Source organism: Pempheris klunzingeri, chromosome 12 (assembly GCF_042242105.1).
Source record: "Pempheris klunzingeri isolate RE-2024b chromosome 12, fPemKlu1.hap1, whole genome shotgun sequence".
NCBI classification, from domain to species: domain Eukaryota; kingdom Metazoa; phylum Chordata; class Actinopteri; order Acropomatiformes; family Pempheridae; genus Pempheris; species Pempheris klunzingeri.
Window position 1 is genome coordinate 11,125,562 of NC_092023.1, and position 13,793 is coordinate 11,139,354.

General features: G+C 40.2%; 2 protein-coding genes across 2 annotated transcripts; one reads left to right on the plus strand and one right to left on the minus strand.

Annotated features, from left to right (window-relative positions):
- Positions 1-246: 246 nt before the first annotated feature.
- mtrf1l (mitochondrial translational release factor 1-like) lies at positions 247-6,058 on the minus strand. The gene is made up of 8 exons (XM_070841092.1): positions 5,011-6,058; positions 4,420-4,499; positions 4,149-4,253; positions 3,832-3,910; positions 3,013-3,176; positions 2,571-2,688; positions 1,894-2,030; positions 247-1,525 (listed from the first exon to the last, which is right to left on the minus strand). Exons 1-8 carry the CDS (start codon positions 5,438-5,440, stop codon positions 1,313-1,315), a joined length of 1,326 nt encoding a protein of 441 aa, XP_070697193.1. The 5' UTR covers positions 5,441-6,058; the 3' UTR covers positions 247-1,312.
- A 2,374-nt stretch (positions 6,059-8,432) lies between these two features.
- Positions 8,433-12,687, plus strand: fbxo5 (F-box protein 5). The gene is made up of 6 exons (XM_070841256.1): positions 8,433-8,474; positions 9,199-9,827; positions 10,307-10,477; positions 10,932-11,022; positions 11,614-11,832; positions 12,022-12,687. The coding sequence occupies exons 2-6, from the start codon at positions 9,223-9,225 to the stop codon at positions 12,280-12,282; spliced, it is 1,347 nt and encodes a 448-aa protein (XP_070697357.1). The 5' UTR covers positions 8,433-8,474; positions 9,199-9,222; the 3' UTR covers positions 12,283-12,687.
- Positions 12,688-13,793: the final 1,106 nt, after the last annotated feature.

The window sequence follows — 13,793 nt, forward strand, 5'->3', positions numbered from 1 at the left end:
AGAGCGGACCGATGAATCCTCACTCGATTAATCAACCTCAACGCGCTGAGTATTATGGGTAATGTAGTCTACAATTAAAAAAACGGGCCACACAAACTACTTGCAGCTGAAACTAAACCAGTAAGGCCAAATTACGCCACGTGGCTAAACATATCTGGATGTACTGTAGTGTACGAAGAGCTTTTGATATCAGAGCTGACATGATTAGTCCATTACTAGTTTACAGGCTACAGAAATGTAATCAGTGTCACTTTTAATAATCATTTCAGTCATTTTTTTTCAAAGCAAAAATGCCAAAGCAAATCTCTGGTTCCAGCTTCACCTGTGGATATTTACAGGTCTTCTACAACAGTGAACTGGGGGCCTTTGGATTGTGGGCTGTTTCTTTTTGGTCAACAAACAATTTGCATAAAACAGCTTGGGCTTTAGGAGACATTTTCTTTAATTTTCTAATACTTTAAAAGACCAAACAAGTAATCAGTTATTCATAATCTACACATAACTCAGTCATATGATCATGACATGACATGATCATTAGTTTCAGCCATATATGATCAAGTAGACATTAGTGTGGTTTGCCCTTTCCTGTTTCAACTGGATAATTTGTGTGTTCACATGCACTTCAGTAACCAGGTTACTCAGAAAGGCCCGGTTACACAGGTCATCAGAAAGCTCCTATGCACAAAACCAGCTTCACACATTGATGGTTTTCCCAGTTTGGTGTGGAAGCACTAGACTGGCCAGCATAGAGCCTTGAACTCAGCCCCATCCATCACCTTCGGGAAAAACTGGGACCCCGACTGCAATCCAGGCCTAATTGCCCAACATCAGTGTCCAAGTTCACCAGTGAATGGGACCGAATCCCTGCAGCCAGGTTCCTAAACCATGCAGGCAGCCCTCCTCAGTTATCACAGCAGACTGATTTGGAATGAGATGTTTAACAATCACATATGAGTGTTACATTTGGATGTCAGACATTATTTTAGCTGTAGAGTTTGCAGCTGTCAGGGTAGAGCAACATACACACCACTGCTTTTGGATATTCTACAATGAATTAACAAAACATACTGTTACTGACTAAATATTTGGAAAGGATTGAGTTTTATTAGCCACTTTTATGTTTGTGCTGACACTGCTTTGCAGTCCAGGACATTGCTTTGGATAAGCAGAAGCTCTTGGTCACCCTTATAGTCCATTATGGTCCTTTTCCTTAGTTTTTCTCAGAGAATTAGACGCAGAGAAGGGCTGACCAGTATCATAATGTTAGTGCTTTGCAGGAAGTTCCATCAGAGTCCACGTTTCAGGGCCTAACTCATGAGCCCTCCTGGTTGTTTTCTCCCAGCAGCTCTATGAGCGTCTCCTGGTTGGAGAACTCCTCCAGTGAGGAGTTCATCTCGTCCAGCAGATCCTCTCCCAGCAGGAAGCCCTTGATGTCGTGCACCGTCATGCTGATCCGGTGGTCTGTTATGCGGTCCTGGGCGAAGTTGTAGGTTCGAATCTTCTCTGATCTGCCTTTGGTGCCAATCTGAAGAAGTGGAAAGAAGAGGGGGAAGAAGACTAAATATTGTACTGTATGCTTTATCTTCTTTTTTGCATATGTCATTTTGGTCTTACTGCCTTTATTTTGAATTGCGTATTCTGTCTTCTAAGCACTAACACAACAATACACGATATTACTTGAATATTTAAATGTGTGGATCTTTTTATAATGTATTAATTTACTTGTTTGGCTGCATTTAATATATTTAATTTTGACAGTAAGTAATGACATTCTAGAGCTTTGGAAAAATAAACGTTATCAAGCTTTTGAAATATTGTCACACTGTATTTTGTATCATACTTGATTCTCTCCACAGGTAGATTGGATTATACTGTACACTGTATTTATCTCACCTGTATTTTACGCTGGTTGTAGCGTTTGCTGGTCACCTCCTCTAGCTTCATGCTGTACAGTTTTGCTCTCAGAGCCTTCATGGCTTTCTCCCTGTTCTTCAGCTGGGACCGTTCCTGCTGGCACTCTGCAACCACGCCTAACAAACACACACAAGTGTTAAGGTACTATTTTTACGTGGGCATCCCACTAATTGGTACTCATTTCGTAAGAGACAAGCAGTTTCATGTAGACACTAGACAGACGGCACTACAACCCTGCTGAAACTAATTTTGATTGTTATAAAACCTACTTAAAGCAACAGAATAGATTTATAACTCATAACCTTATAACTAGGAAAACATCTATAGGTGACATGCAAGGAGTCCAGTTCAGATATGACTTCTGACTATTGACTGGCGGCATGGAGTTGTTTTATGTAAATATGAAAAACCTCTGTATCTATTTCCTAAGTTTATAAATGCAAAATTGCTTTTATTTAAACCTAAACATTCAGGAAATGTCATGGCAGAAAGAGGAAAAGGCATTTTCAATGTTTGAACTTAGAAATCTCACTTACAAATGACAGTTATTTACTCTATCAGGTTAATTTACTAACAGCTCTGTGGTGCCTAGTATCAGTGGATAGATTAGGCACCATATGTACAGTCTGTCAGTTTCTTCATCAAGCTGTATTTACCTGTAGGCAGATGGACAATTCTGACTGCGCTGTCTGTGGTGTTGACATGTTGACCTCCAGCTCCACTCGCTCTCTTAGTGTCTATCCTCAGGTCCTTCGGGTTTATTGTGAACGAGATCTGACAGGAACACACAGACGCTCATAATTTACTTACATTTAAATGAACAGCAGAAGAGCAAACCCACTCCCATAAGTCAAAACAGTTTTCTATTTTGACGTTTAAATTTTGCATTAGCAGGTTGAAAACAACCAATGAAACCTGCCTATGTGATATCCCGTTAGGACCAATATCAAAATAATTTCCATGTAGCATCCCATTTGAACGGGAAATGCATCATATTAAGGGAACAAGATGCCATCTGTAATAATTCCTGTAGGAAAACAGAGATGAACGCGCTGTTTGCCTTGGTTTTGTCCATCCATTCATCATGTACAGCTGTACCTCAGTGGGTTGGGGCAGCACAGCCACAGTCATGGTGCTGGTGTGAATTCTGCTCTGTTTTTCAGTCTTGGGAACCCTCTGAACCCGATGGACTCCAGCCTCGAACTTCATCCTCTTGTAGCTCTGAGGGCCGCTGATGCTGGCCGAGGCGTGACGTAGCCCACCTGGTCGAGTATGAGCAACAAGTGCAACAAGCTTGAATATTAGTCAATGATTTGGCATGTAGTTATTTCAAATGTTCATTATGCTGTCTCTTTTCCTGGCAGCTTTCACTATCTGTAAGAAGGGCCCCCCCTTGTGTTTGCAGGCAGTTATTGCAACAGTGGTGGAAGTATAAAAAAACAACGGGGGTTTTGCTTTTGTGTCTTGAAATACATATTCTCTCTAATTATCCTTCCATCCTACTTTCAGTCACTGGCTGAAACATAAAAATGTGACTTTGTCTCCTGTAGCAGTCTTATAAGCAGAAATCCAGATGTATAAATGAAAAGGTAATTTAGAAAGCTAATAAGAAATCCAGCTCTCTTATCAGTCATCCTGAGCCCAATGTTGTCCTTAATGAAACTGTAACCCAGTTAAGGTGTGTGATAACAACTGCATAAACAATATTTCCTTTAAAAGGTCAATTTGCCTGAAGTAAATAAGCCACAGATTGAACCAGACTCAGTTTTATTTATTAGGATTTTAAGAAATCAGTCATGATGCTGCCATCACCCAAAAACAATTTACTTAAAAATAGGAAAATTAATTTGTTTGTTCTGCTTTTGGTAAAATGATCCTTTAATCTGGCTATAATCACCAGTCTCTGTGTCCACTGACCTATTTCACTGGCCGTGTGCTCCAGGATGTCGAAGGACCAGCCGTGGTGCTGAGCGTAGCCCTGGTACATGTCAAACACCTTCAGAGGAGAGGCGGTGGTACAAGTCAGCATGTGAATACACAGAATACACAGACTTAAAAGGTGTCTAGCTTAATGCAATTGACAATTTACATGGGTGTCTTACTTATTGGGCAATGTATCTAAAGTGTACCACTACTTTCCTGTTATTATATTATCCAGGTATTATTCTAAAAAGTCTATTATCTCAATGAGAACATTTTGAAATAATATATAATATGAGGAAGAACTTGCAGACCTCAGCAGTGAACAGCATGGCCTCCTGACCGCCGACACCGGCTGTTACCTCCAGGACGAGGTCGCTCAGATCTGTCTCCTTCTCGGGGATCAACAGATCCAGGATCTGATTGATGAAGCAGATTGATTTGACAGACGGGTTAACAAGATAGATGTGACGTGTGAAGAGCTGAATATCTGAACATTAGTCCTGCTGAAAATTTGCTCTCTATTCCGGTCTGATACTTTGAGCTGCAGCAGCCTGTCGTGAAAATGAAATATCACACTTCTACCTTTTGTCTAAAATCTTGGATGTCTTGCAAACAGGCCTCTCTTTCCACCTCTGCCAGTTGTCGCATGGCTGGGTCTTCATCTTAGAGGAAAAACAAAAACATACAGTGAACTACAGTTGTGCAACATGCTGCCTTATGTACTGAGACATTAAAAAGTAGTCTTTCATCAGACATTTTGCTAAAGTGTTTATACCATGTTATCGATCATTGTACAGACTACTTTATGTCAGTAAGTTTTTGCATTATGGTGAAGTTCCTTCATTGATCAGGTATTTATCACCTGATTCGTCAAAAGCAGTTATTCTTCTCCATATATTTTGGTCCTTAAACAATAGATTTTCCAGAAAGGTTGACCATTTCACTATAAATACAGTATGCTCCAGTATAGAAATACATATACAGTGTTAGAGGATTTTATCCATAATTGGTGTGTAAATTGGTGTATAGTTTATTTTTCAATTCCCTTGAACAAGAGTATTCCTCCTACAGATTGATGAAAACTGTCTACTGTCACGAAATACATGCAATTAAGACACATTTCACCAAATCAATTTCTTGTCTGTGTGTGTGGCAGCAGGAGAGCAGTCTCACCTTTCAGGAGCGTCTCTGTCTCAGCGATCTCTTTTTGTTTGGTGTCCAGCTCTTTGATGGTCTGAATAAGAGGAGCCAGCAGGGACAGTTTGGACCTTTTGGCGTTCACTTCATCCTTGCCACACTGCTCCTCCATCACACCGCTGTTGACAGCACTCAAACATTCACTGTATTCTGTTTCCATCTTCTTCAGGTATTCCTGCAGAGACCTCGTGGCAAAAAGCTCATCCACCGACAGCAACTTGGCCACCATCAACGGTGTACCGGTGTGAAGATCTCTCTTAGTTCTGCCACAGTGATTGCTGGCGTGTTCATGAAATCTAGCAGTTTGGCTGATGACATTTGGTGATTTTTGAAAACGAGGTATCCACTCACTAAAGACACACTCCTTTCCTCTCATTAGAAGATTCGTGGTTCTCCTGTAGGCCATTTCAAAGGCAGCGTTGTTTGGGAGATTCAGTGTGCGGCAGAACAAACAGCTCCTGGCACATGCTCCTTTCTAGTCCGGAAGGAAAATTCGGCCAAACTTCATTCAAAAATTGTATGATGTTAATATTTATAATGTCTAATAAGAAATACATACTCTAACATTTCTATACTAAGAGATATTTTGTATCCAACGAGGGTATTCTTGTATTCGTTAAGCTTGGAATACACAAGCAGTGCTTTATTTTGATTAACTTTGAAATTTTGTGATGGGTTCACGTCGCAACAACCACAATCTGTGGTATAACTTTACCGTATTTCTACAGAACCGTATTTTTTCAAAATTCTGAATTTAAAATGCCGACTGAATAACTGCTAGCCTGTGATGTTGTGATTTGGGACTGTTTTCCTTATTAAACAAAATAAGAGAAAGTTAATAACTCACTACATCTAATGTTGAGATCGAATGACAAACGTTCAAATGTATCATTAGGTTTTCCTGTTACCGCAAACATCGGTGTGGCTCCGACGAAACAGGTTTCAGTCACAAATTGTATAAAATCTGCGTAGAAACTGGTTGTTGAAGCTTGTTATAAAAATATAGTTCCTTCACCACCTTGCTGTAGGACGCAGACATATTGGACGTAACACGCATGCGCGATGGTTAAGACATCTTCTTCTACGGAGAAAATTACAGCAGGCTAACGATTGTTCCCACGGTTCTCACCCAAGATTATTCCACTTTACAGCAAAATAAAAAGCCCACTCAGACTCTGATAATGAAACCACAAACTGTGAGTGAAACATACGTGAATATGGTATTGAAAGATAACTAAAAAGGATACATATAGAAAAGAATAAGGCATTCATTTATATTTTAATTCTTTATTAAATTAATTTACAGAGGTGCCTCCTATTCCATGTCTATATGTGCTGCATATAAATCCGTCACCTTCAGACATCTAGACTAAGTGAAAATTACATTATATTTAATCTAGGCCTATGACCTGTACTAACTCTGTTGTGTGTCTATCAGATTTTTGGTCAGTCAAAATCAAGACATAATTTAAGAATACACACCATGTAAGCATAATGTCAACAAGGAATAAAGCTCTTACAATTAGGTTTGGACTCAGACCCACAAGACAGATATAGGAATGATGCAGGACGTAAGGCCCATAGCATTTCATTTGATATTTTGTTTTACTGGTGCATATTCATGTGTAAAATGAATTCTGAACAAAAAACCTGAGGTTTTGGGGGGAAGTTGGCTGCTTTGCCTGTGCTATGGTTGTAATTGAAATGACTGTGTGGACTTGTAAATTGAACATTGAATTGAAAATAGGATTGACAGTGGGACAATCATTTAATTAGCATTATGCACTCTGTTATGCAAAGACGTAACGTGTCAGGGCTCAGAAATCAGTCCCTCTTCACCACACAACGTCACACTGTGTCTCTGTCATGAGCCACGAATGGTTTTCTCATTTCCACTTTTAGTTGTTCTTTTTTATCTCCCTTTCTCACTGTGTTGTGGCCTGAACTGAGGACCAACATACCGAAAATACTTGATGAATTTTTGTCATGACTGGGGAGGGGATTTGTACCCCTTTGTTGTTTTTGCCATCTTTGCCTGGAATGAACAAGAAAGCCCAGTGAAAAGTTTAAAGTGAAACAAATGAGGTCCTGCATCTAAACTACCATGTCCCACAACTTCCCCCCAGTCTGGTTTCAATTAAAGGCTCTCTTCACACATTCCAGGCTGGGGTGTGAACTCAACTGTCCTGCAAGTGACCAGTTGTTTAGCTCTTCTTTTTTTTTTTTTTCAAAGAGTGGGATTCCTGACAGAATTGAAAAAGAGATTTTAACTCTCTTGTGGCCCTATCTTCTGTGTTTGCTATACAAAATTACCTCAGTCACTATTACACCAGTAAGGCTGAATAACCTTTACTTGAATTATAATTTCTGCATAACTGTGTGATGCAACCTGAAACAGGGCTCTGTGGGGGGAAATGTATTATTTCTTGCATCTGTTACATTAGAATTGAATATTACAACAAAATATCCCTCTGTTGACATGATTTTATCATGTCAACACATCTGTGCAATTCACTGTAGGCTACTATTTAGGTTGTTATACCATACTTACAAATTATTTATCAACTACATAAAAGTAACATAGTTTTGTATGTTTCAGTCTTTTGAGGAACTTAAAGATGAGGCTGAGAGAACATGTGGCAATATTTTAACTTCACCTTTCATAATACAAGATTTGTAGCAATGTTAAACCTTTAAGTTACACACTTAACAGCTTAACAACGAACTGAAACTGGTTATAAAGCCCAGGGAAGCTACAGATTCAAATGACAATTATCTATAGTTTCATGAAGACCAGCCTTCTCTTTCACATTGTCAAATTATATTTGATATTGACTCGATTATAGCCACTTTAAGGAACATACTTGAATAGTGTGCACTATTTGAAAGTATATCATGAATATACACTAGTTACCTAAAGGTTGTGAAAACAATTATGTAGGTTTACCATGAACCTCCTGATCAATATTAAGATGTACAATGTTATTATGATTTTTGAATGTTTAAAGGGCACTGCCCCTACAATTTTCCTGCTGATATTACAGCGTAGCCTGATAGTCAATTCGGCTAAGGTTTACTGATGGATACTTCAGTGCTGTAGGTGTAATCTTGCTTTAGAAGACCACAACGCCATTATCATTTGTGTTTCTCGTCGGGTGGGAATACTAGTGGGACCACGACGAGTGCGTATTGACGTCACTACACAGACGTTTCGGAATCTCAGCTCCCATTGGTTGATGGTTTAAAGGGACAAACATCCCCTTCGCTGTGATTGGTTTGCGCCTTTTGGGCACGGGTTTCAAATGAGAAGGAGCGAGCGGCGGATTTTCAGTTGTGGAGCATTTAATTTGGGTAGAGGCGGTGTCAGCCGAAAATTAGCTCAGCGGCTAAAAGGAGGGAAAAAAGAACCTGTAGAGGATAACGATATCAACAAGTATAAGGTAAAAGGCTTCACTTAATATATTCCAGTGTCCAAACTGCTAATGGTAATGTTAATAGGATGTTTAGTCGGTAGCTTTAGCTAGCCGAGGTACTGGTTGGGGTAGTTAACTTGGTCAACTAGCATGGTGAATTGAATATCAACTAATAATACATCCTGAAACTGTTGGCTTTCTGAGTTTATTCATTATTAGTATCTTGGGTCCTGTGTGTGGCTTTTTGTATAAGAGCTGGGGGTCTAAGTCTGCACTTTGCTGTACGCGCGTAAATGCAGATCAGTGTCGTTAACGTTAACTGAGATTATTTTACATGGACTCATTCACATGTTCATGTGCAAAAAAGAAAAATAATACGCAAATGTTACTTTAATCCTGAAGGCACTGATTCAACATAACGGCAATTGATTTAAAGACAAACCCGTCTCTCCTGTCTGGGTATCCTCACGTCACTGCTACATTTCCGCCAAATCTACATCGCGCCAAAATCAGTTTAAATTTTACAATGTATTTGACGGAAGAGTTTCTAAACGGATTCAAAGTTTATGCTAACGATTTAATAGCCATGTATGTTATTTCTTTCTTTAATGTAATGCAGCTTACTGGTTATCTTTGATAAGAGATAGCAACGTTGTCTTGCATTAGCGAAGCCATGCTGCTCGGCAGACTAGACAGTCACATTAAATAAATAAAACCTAACACAATCTCCTGATTTGTCTCCTTTATCTAGAAATCTACATACTGAACGGTGTGTATGTTTCACTGTAAGAAAGTCGCCATGAAATGCCCTCGCTACGAGGCCACCAGGGCCAACAACATGGCTGCTGCAGAGTCCAAGGTGCTTCACCTTAAAGCCTCCCCTGTGAAAGAGCCCAAGACTCCCATCAAACCTCAGTGTCCACCTGCAGGAGTGACTACAGTGTTGTTCTCTCACAACAACAACACCAGACCGGTCCACAACAAAGAAAACAGCACCAGCAGGGAGCAGGGTGGGACTCTGGATGAAGTGTTTGAGGACAGCGGCTATCTGTCTCTGCACAACAGTCAGATTGATGATCACCATGGGGATGAAGAGGATGAACACATCCAGGGAAAACCCACAGCAACCCTGCAGCCCTGTGCTGCTACACACCAAGAAAAGACAATATCACCAAAGAATTCTCCCTCCAAATGTCAAGGGAGGACAAACCATCCAGCGTCTTTGGTGGCAGCTTCTACTCCAGTGGATCGTCACAGGAGGACAGCGTACTCGCTGTCATCCACCCCATCTGACCACCACAGTGACCCCAACCTGCCTATACTGAAGTTCCAGCAGACCGTGTGTGAAGAGCTTGCTAAGAGCTATCGGAAGAATAAAAGGTAGGATTACATTTAGCTGACAGCAATGGCTTTTTCTTTCTCGTGTTTTAAAATGGTTGCTCGTACACACACAATAGTAGTGCTCCCTGGAAGGCACCAGTTCTTGATCAGTCTCTTTAGATGCACAATGGCATAATGTCTTTCTACCTGTGGGTTATCTTGACGTGAACAATATCAGAATTGTAAGAGGAAGTGGGACTTTGTCTTTTGGCATGTTTGCCTTCGTTGTCCTACATTCAGGGAAATCCAATTAGGCTAGGACATCAAGCATAACCACCCATATTCACTATCCACCTTTGCAAAAACCACATTGGGAGGCAAACCTGAGAGAAATTTTGGGGTCTTGTATCACTGCCTGAGAGTTACCCTCAGGTAGTGCATCTCCACCCTAACTAAGCTCAAGTTTAAGTCTTTTTTTTTCAGTTATGCTGAATGTGCTCAGCAAACAAGTGAATTATAACTGTTTCCCTGTGTCTCAGGTATGACTGGAGCATCGTCACAAAGGTAGCAGAAGATCATCTTTTGGATCGGGTGACCGGACGCCAGATGGGCCGAGAGTATGTCGACATGTTTTCATCTTTGCTGTCCAGGAATATGAGGAGCATCCTGACCAACATCCTGGCCCTGCTGGGAGACATGGACCTCATTAGGTAACCCACAAATGCCTCACTATGTAGAGAGAGTGTTCGTACTCACAAGGGGTGATCAAAGTGCATTTATGGTTCTTTTTCAGTGGGATTTAAGGTGGCGAGTTGTGTTTTTAAAACCAAATGCAACAGTTAAATGCTGTAATCCATGTAAATGATTTGTATTTAGAAGAAAATAAGTATGAAATTTGGGATATGTCAGACATAAGTGCTATTAACTGCTATTTTTGCCCAACCTTGATATCTAACTGCCTTATGCGTGAGCTCAGAGTAAGGAAACTCCTTTTAACTCTTATAAATTCTCATGGACTGTTTTAAAAATTTGAAAATGTGTATGAAAGGAGAAGTTTAGAGAGAATATAGGCACAGAAGATAATTGTTATGGATTCTAGTTTGTTTCTTTTTGCTGTAGTTTCTGTCTATATTCATCATGTGTTTACTTTTTTTCACCCTGCAGCTGTAAGAAAGTGAGCAGGACCTGGAGGAGGATCATCTATGAGGATACAGTAGCTCTGAACAGGTGTCAAAGAGCTGAGCAGGCACTCAGGGTGAGGAAACACACGTACTTTCACACACAAACACACGTACTTTCACAAGAATTGGCCGTGGGTGGGATTCTTGTTAAGCATTAAACACTTTACATCTTAATAGCATCGCACCCTACATACATACAGAGGAAGTATACTGTGTCTGATCTTTACCGACCTTGTCTGATGTCACATACAGATACTCAATGCCTTTGAGCTTCAGTAAACATTAAACTATAAAGCTGGCTAATCCTGTGGGGCATTGGGCTATTGGAGCAGCAAAATTAATGCCTCGCAACAGACGATGCTACATAAATGATTAAATTGCAGAAATCATTTACAAACATTTTGGCATAAGAAAACACCAATATGAAGCTTGCATGTTAAACTAATATCTAAATGAGGAAAATGCACACTATGAAAAACTAACCTTTCACATACTGTATGTGTGCAGTAATTATTAAGCCAAAGAACAGGAGGACGACACTGATGTTGCAACATATATACAGGATGTGCAGGCACACTTGGTTAAAAGCTGTGAAATACTAAATGTGCCTAAAACCAATTTCATCCATGTCTCATCTGTGTGACCTTTTTTTTTATTCTTTCCAGGAGTCGAGGAGCTCTCTGAGGCAAAGTGGCTTTGGTCTGACAAGAGATGTGGCTCTGTCCAGGGTGGTGCTGTCCTGCATGCAGACCCTGGCCTCCTCGAGCACTCCATCCTCCTCTTCAGCATCCACTCCAAGCTGCAGGGTCAACAGACGGACCGCTCCCTCTCAGAAGGGAAGCATGTCCAACTCCCAATGTACACGCTTCGACGAATACATGCAGGTGAGTGTGTGTATATAGATTAGCTGCAGCTAAACATCATTTTCATTATCGATTTAATGTGCTAAATCGATATTCGATTTTCTATAATGTCAGACAAGAACTCTGACATTTACACTCTGGAAAATGGATTTAAATACATTTGTACTCTAGCTTTAACAAAATGTCCATGTGTTTTGTTCTTCTGTTCAGGCCGCCAGCAATCTGAAGCAGCATGAGTCTCTACGTCGCTGCAAGCAATGCGGTTCACCAGCGACACATTCCCCCGAGGTCCAGAGGGCAACGTGCACTCGCAACAGCTGTCTGTTCGACTTCTGCACCCACTGCCAGGAGACCTTCCACGGCTCGACCCCCTGCAGAGTGGTGCAGCCCAGAGCCCATCTCCCCTCCTCGAAGACGCCCCCCATCATACCAGGCAGCGCTCGCAGCAAGAGGAACGTCAGGCGCCTGTGACGGAGCGTTACTGAGGTTTTATTCACTGACTGTTTTAACTGGGCGGGTCATCTTTCATCGGACTGGCAGCGTTTCCCTCAGCTCCCTCCAAAGCTCAGACAGCGACACGAGCTCTGCTTTGGACTGGCTTTGTTACCAGGTTACATGCCGAGCTCTTGCTCTATCTGACTGAGTCATGTTACTGAAGCACTTGTTCCAATGCTACTGGGACAATCAACCAGAAAGTGTCATCTGGCTAAAACTGTTGTCGTCTGTGAGTGACAAACACATCTGATGCCAAAAAAAGAAAGACATCCAGACTAATACGCTTTAAGTTGTACAGTTTTATGTTTTAAAATGAAATGGATGTAAATATATTATATTGTAAATTTTAAATAGTTTTGTATGTTTTTAATAAATGTTGATCCTCAGGAGGGCTTTACTATTCCTATTGGCTGTATTTGTATGTCCTGTAAATATACGTTTCATAAAACTAATCTTGTGTCCTTGCGGTTCTTGTGGACAAGTTATTTTTCCGGTTCCTAGTTTTATTTCAAACACATTATACAACAAAGGATGGTCAGCAATTAAATTTGATGCAGTTTAGATAACGTCATGAACACTTTTTACGCTACCCCTTTTTCTTTACAACCACCCCAAAGGTGTGTAAATGTTAAATATTCATATTTTTAAAAATGCATTTAATATCACACTTAAATGCTATATAAAGATTTGCTCTCTCCCAGACATGAAAGAGCCACTTTATTTAAAAAGAGGCAATTTGTTCCTAGTAAAATTGAGCAGTTTTTCATTTGTATTTTCAATACATAAGAGTTTAAAAAGTTAAATAACATCCAATTTTTTTACCTACTTGATTTGATGCATGTGTTCTAAGACTGAAAGTGCAGAGATCGAAACTCCCCAAAGTTATTTCCTCTTCACACAAACCGAAAATGTAGTTGTCTTGTTTGGTTTTGACTGTTGTTTCAAGAGGACGGCCTGTTGCAGTTTTCGGAAATGGAAGCACACTTTTTGGCGCTTGTTTCACTCTTTCTTGAAACTTGGCTTTTGTTTCTGACACTGAATTTATACCATGAGGAAAAACAAGGATGCAGTCCTTGATGAGTTGTGGCATTTTGTCCCAAGTAATGTCTTCATTTACTCCACTAGAGGACAGCATTGTTCTCAACTTCTGCACGAACTATACTCATTGGTGACCAGAGTCTCACTGCTGTGGTTTTGAATCTCACAACCTTGCGTATTAATGAAATTAATTAAAAGTAATGCAAAAGGTAGGGTTAAAGTCTAAAAGTAAGGTTTGAACTGCTGCATATTGTAGTATAATAAACAGTCTTCACGCTACAGCCGCAGAATACAACAACCAATATAAGAGCTCAAACCAGAGACACAAATATTAGTTTACTTTCAAAAGTCAAATACATGCATTAAATGATGAATAAACAGATCTCATAAAAACTTTGATTTAACAGATTTTTGTTGTTTTCTCTCTATTGTATGGAAGCCAAAAAACA

Excerpts from the sequence above, each read along its gene's own strand:
- mtrf1l (XM_070841092.1), bottom strand. The coding sequence starts at position 5,440 with ATGGCCTACAGGAGAACCACGAATCTTCTAATGAGAGGAAAGGAGTGT. Across the intron at positions 3,911-4,148 it reads CCATGCTGTTCACTGCTGAG|GTGTTTGACATGTACCAGGG; the intron begins GTCTGCAAGTTC and ends TCTCCTCTGAAG. Across the intron at positions 3,177-3,831 it reads GCACACGGCCAGTGAAATAG|GTGGGCTACGTCACGCCTCG; the intron begins GTCAGTGGACAC and ends ATACTCGACCAG.
- fbxo5 (XM_070841256.1), top strand. The coding sequence starts at position 9,223 with ATGTTTCACTGTAAGAAAGTCGCCATGAAATGCCCTCGCTACGAGGCC. Across the intron at positions 9,828-10,306 it reads AGCTATCGGAAGAATAAAAG|GTATGACTGGAGCATCGTCA; the intron begins GTAGGATTACAT and ends CCTGTGTCTCAG. Across the intron at positions 10,478-10,931 it reads GGAGACATGGACCTCATTAG|CTGTAAGAAAGTGAGCAGGA; the intron begins GTAACCCACAAA and ends TTCACCCTGCAG.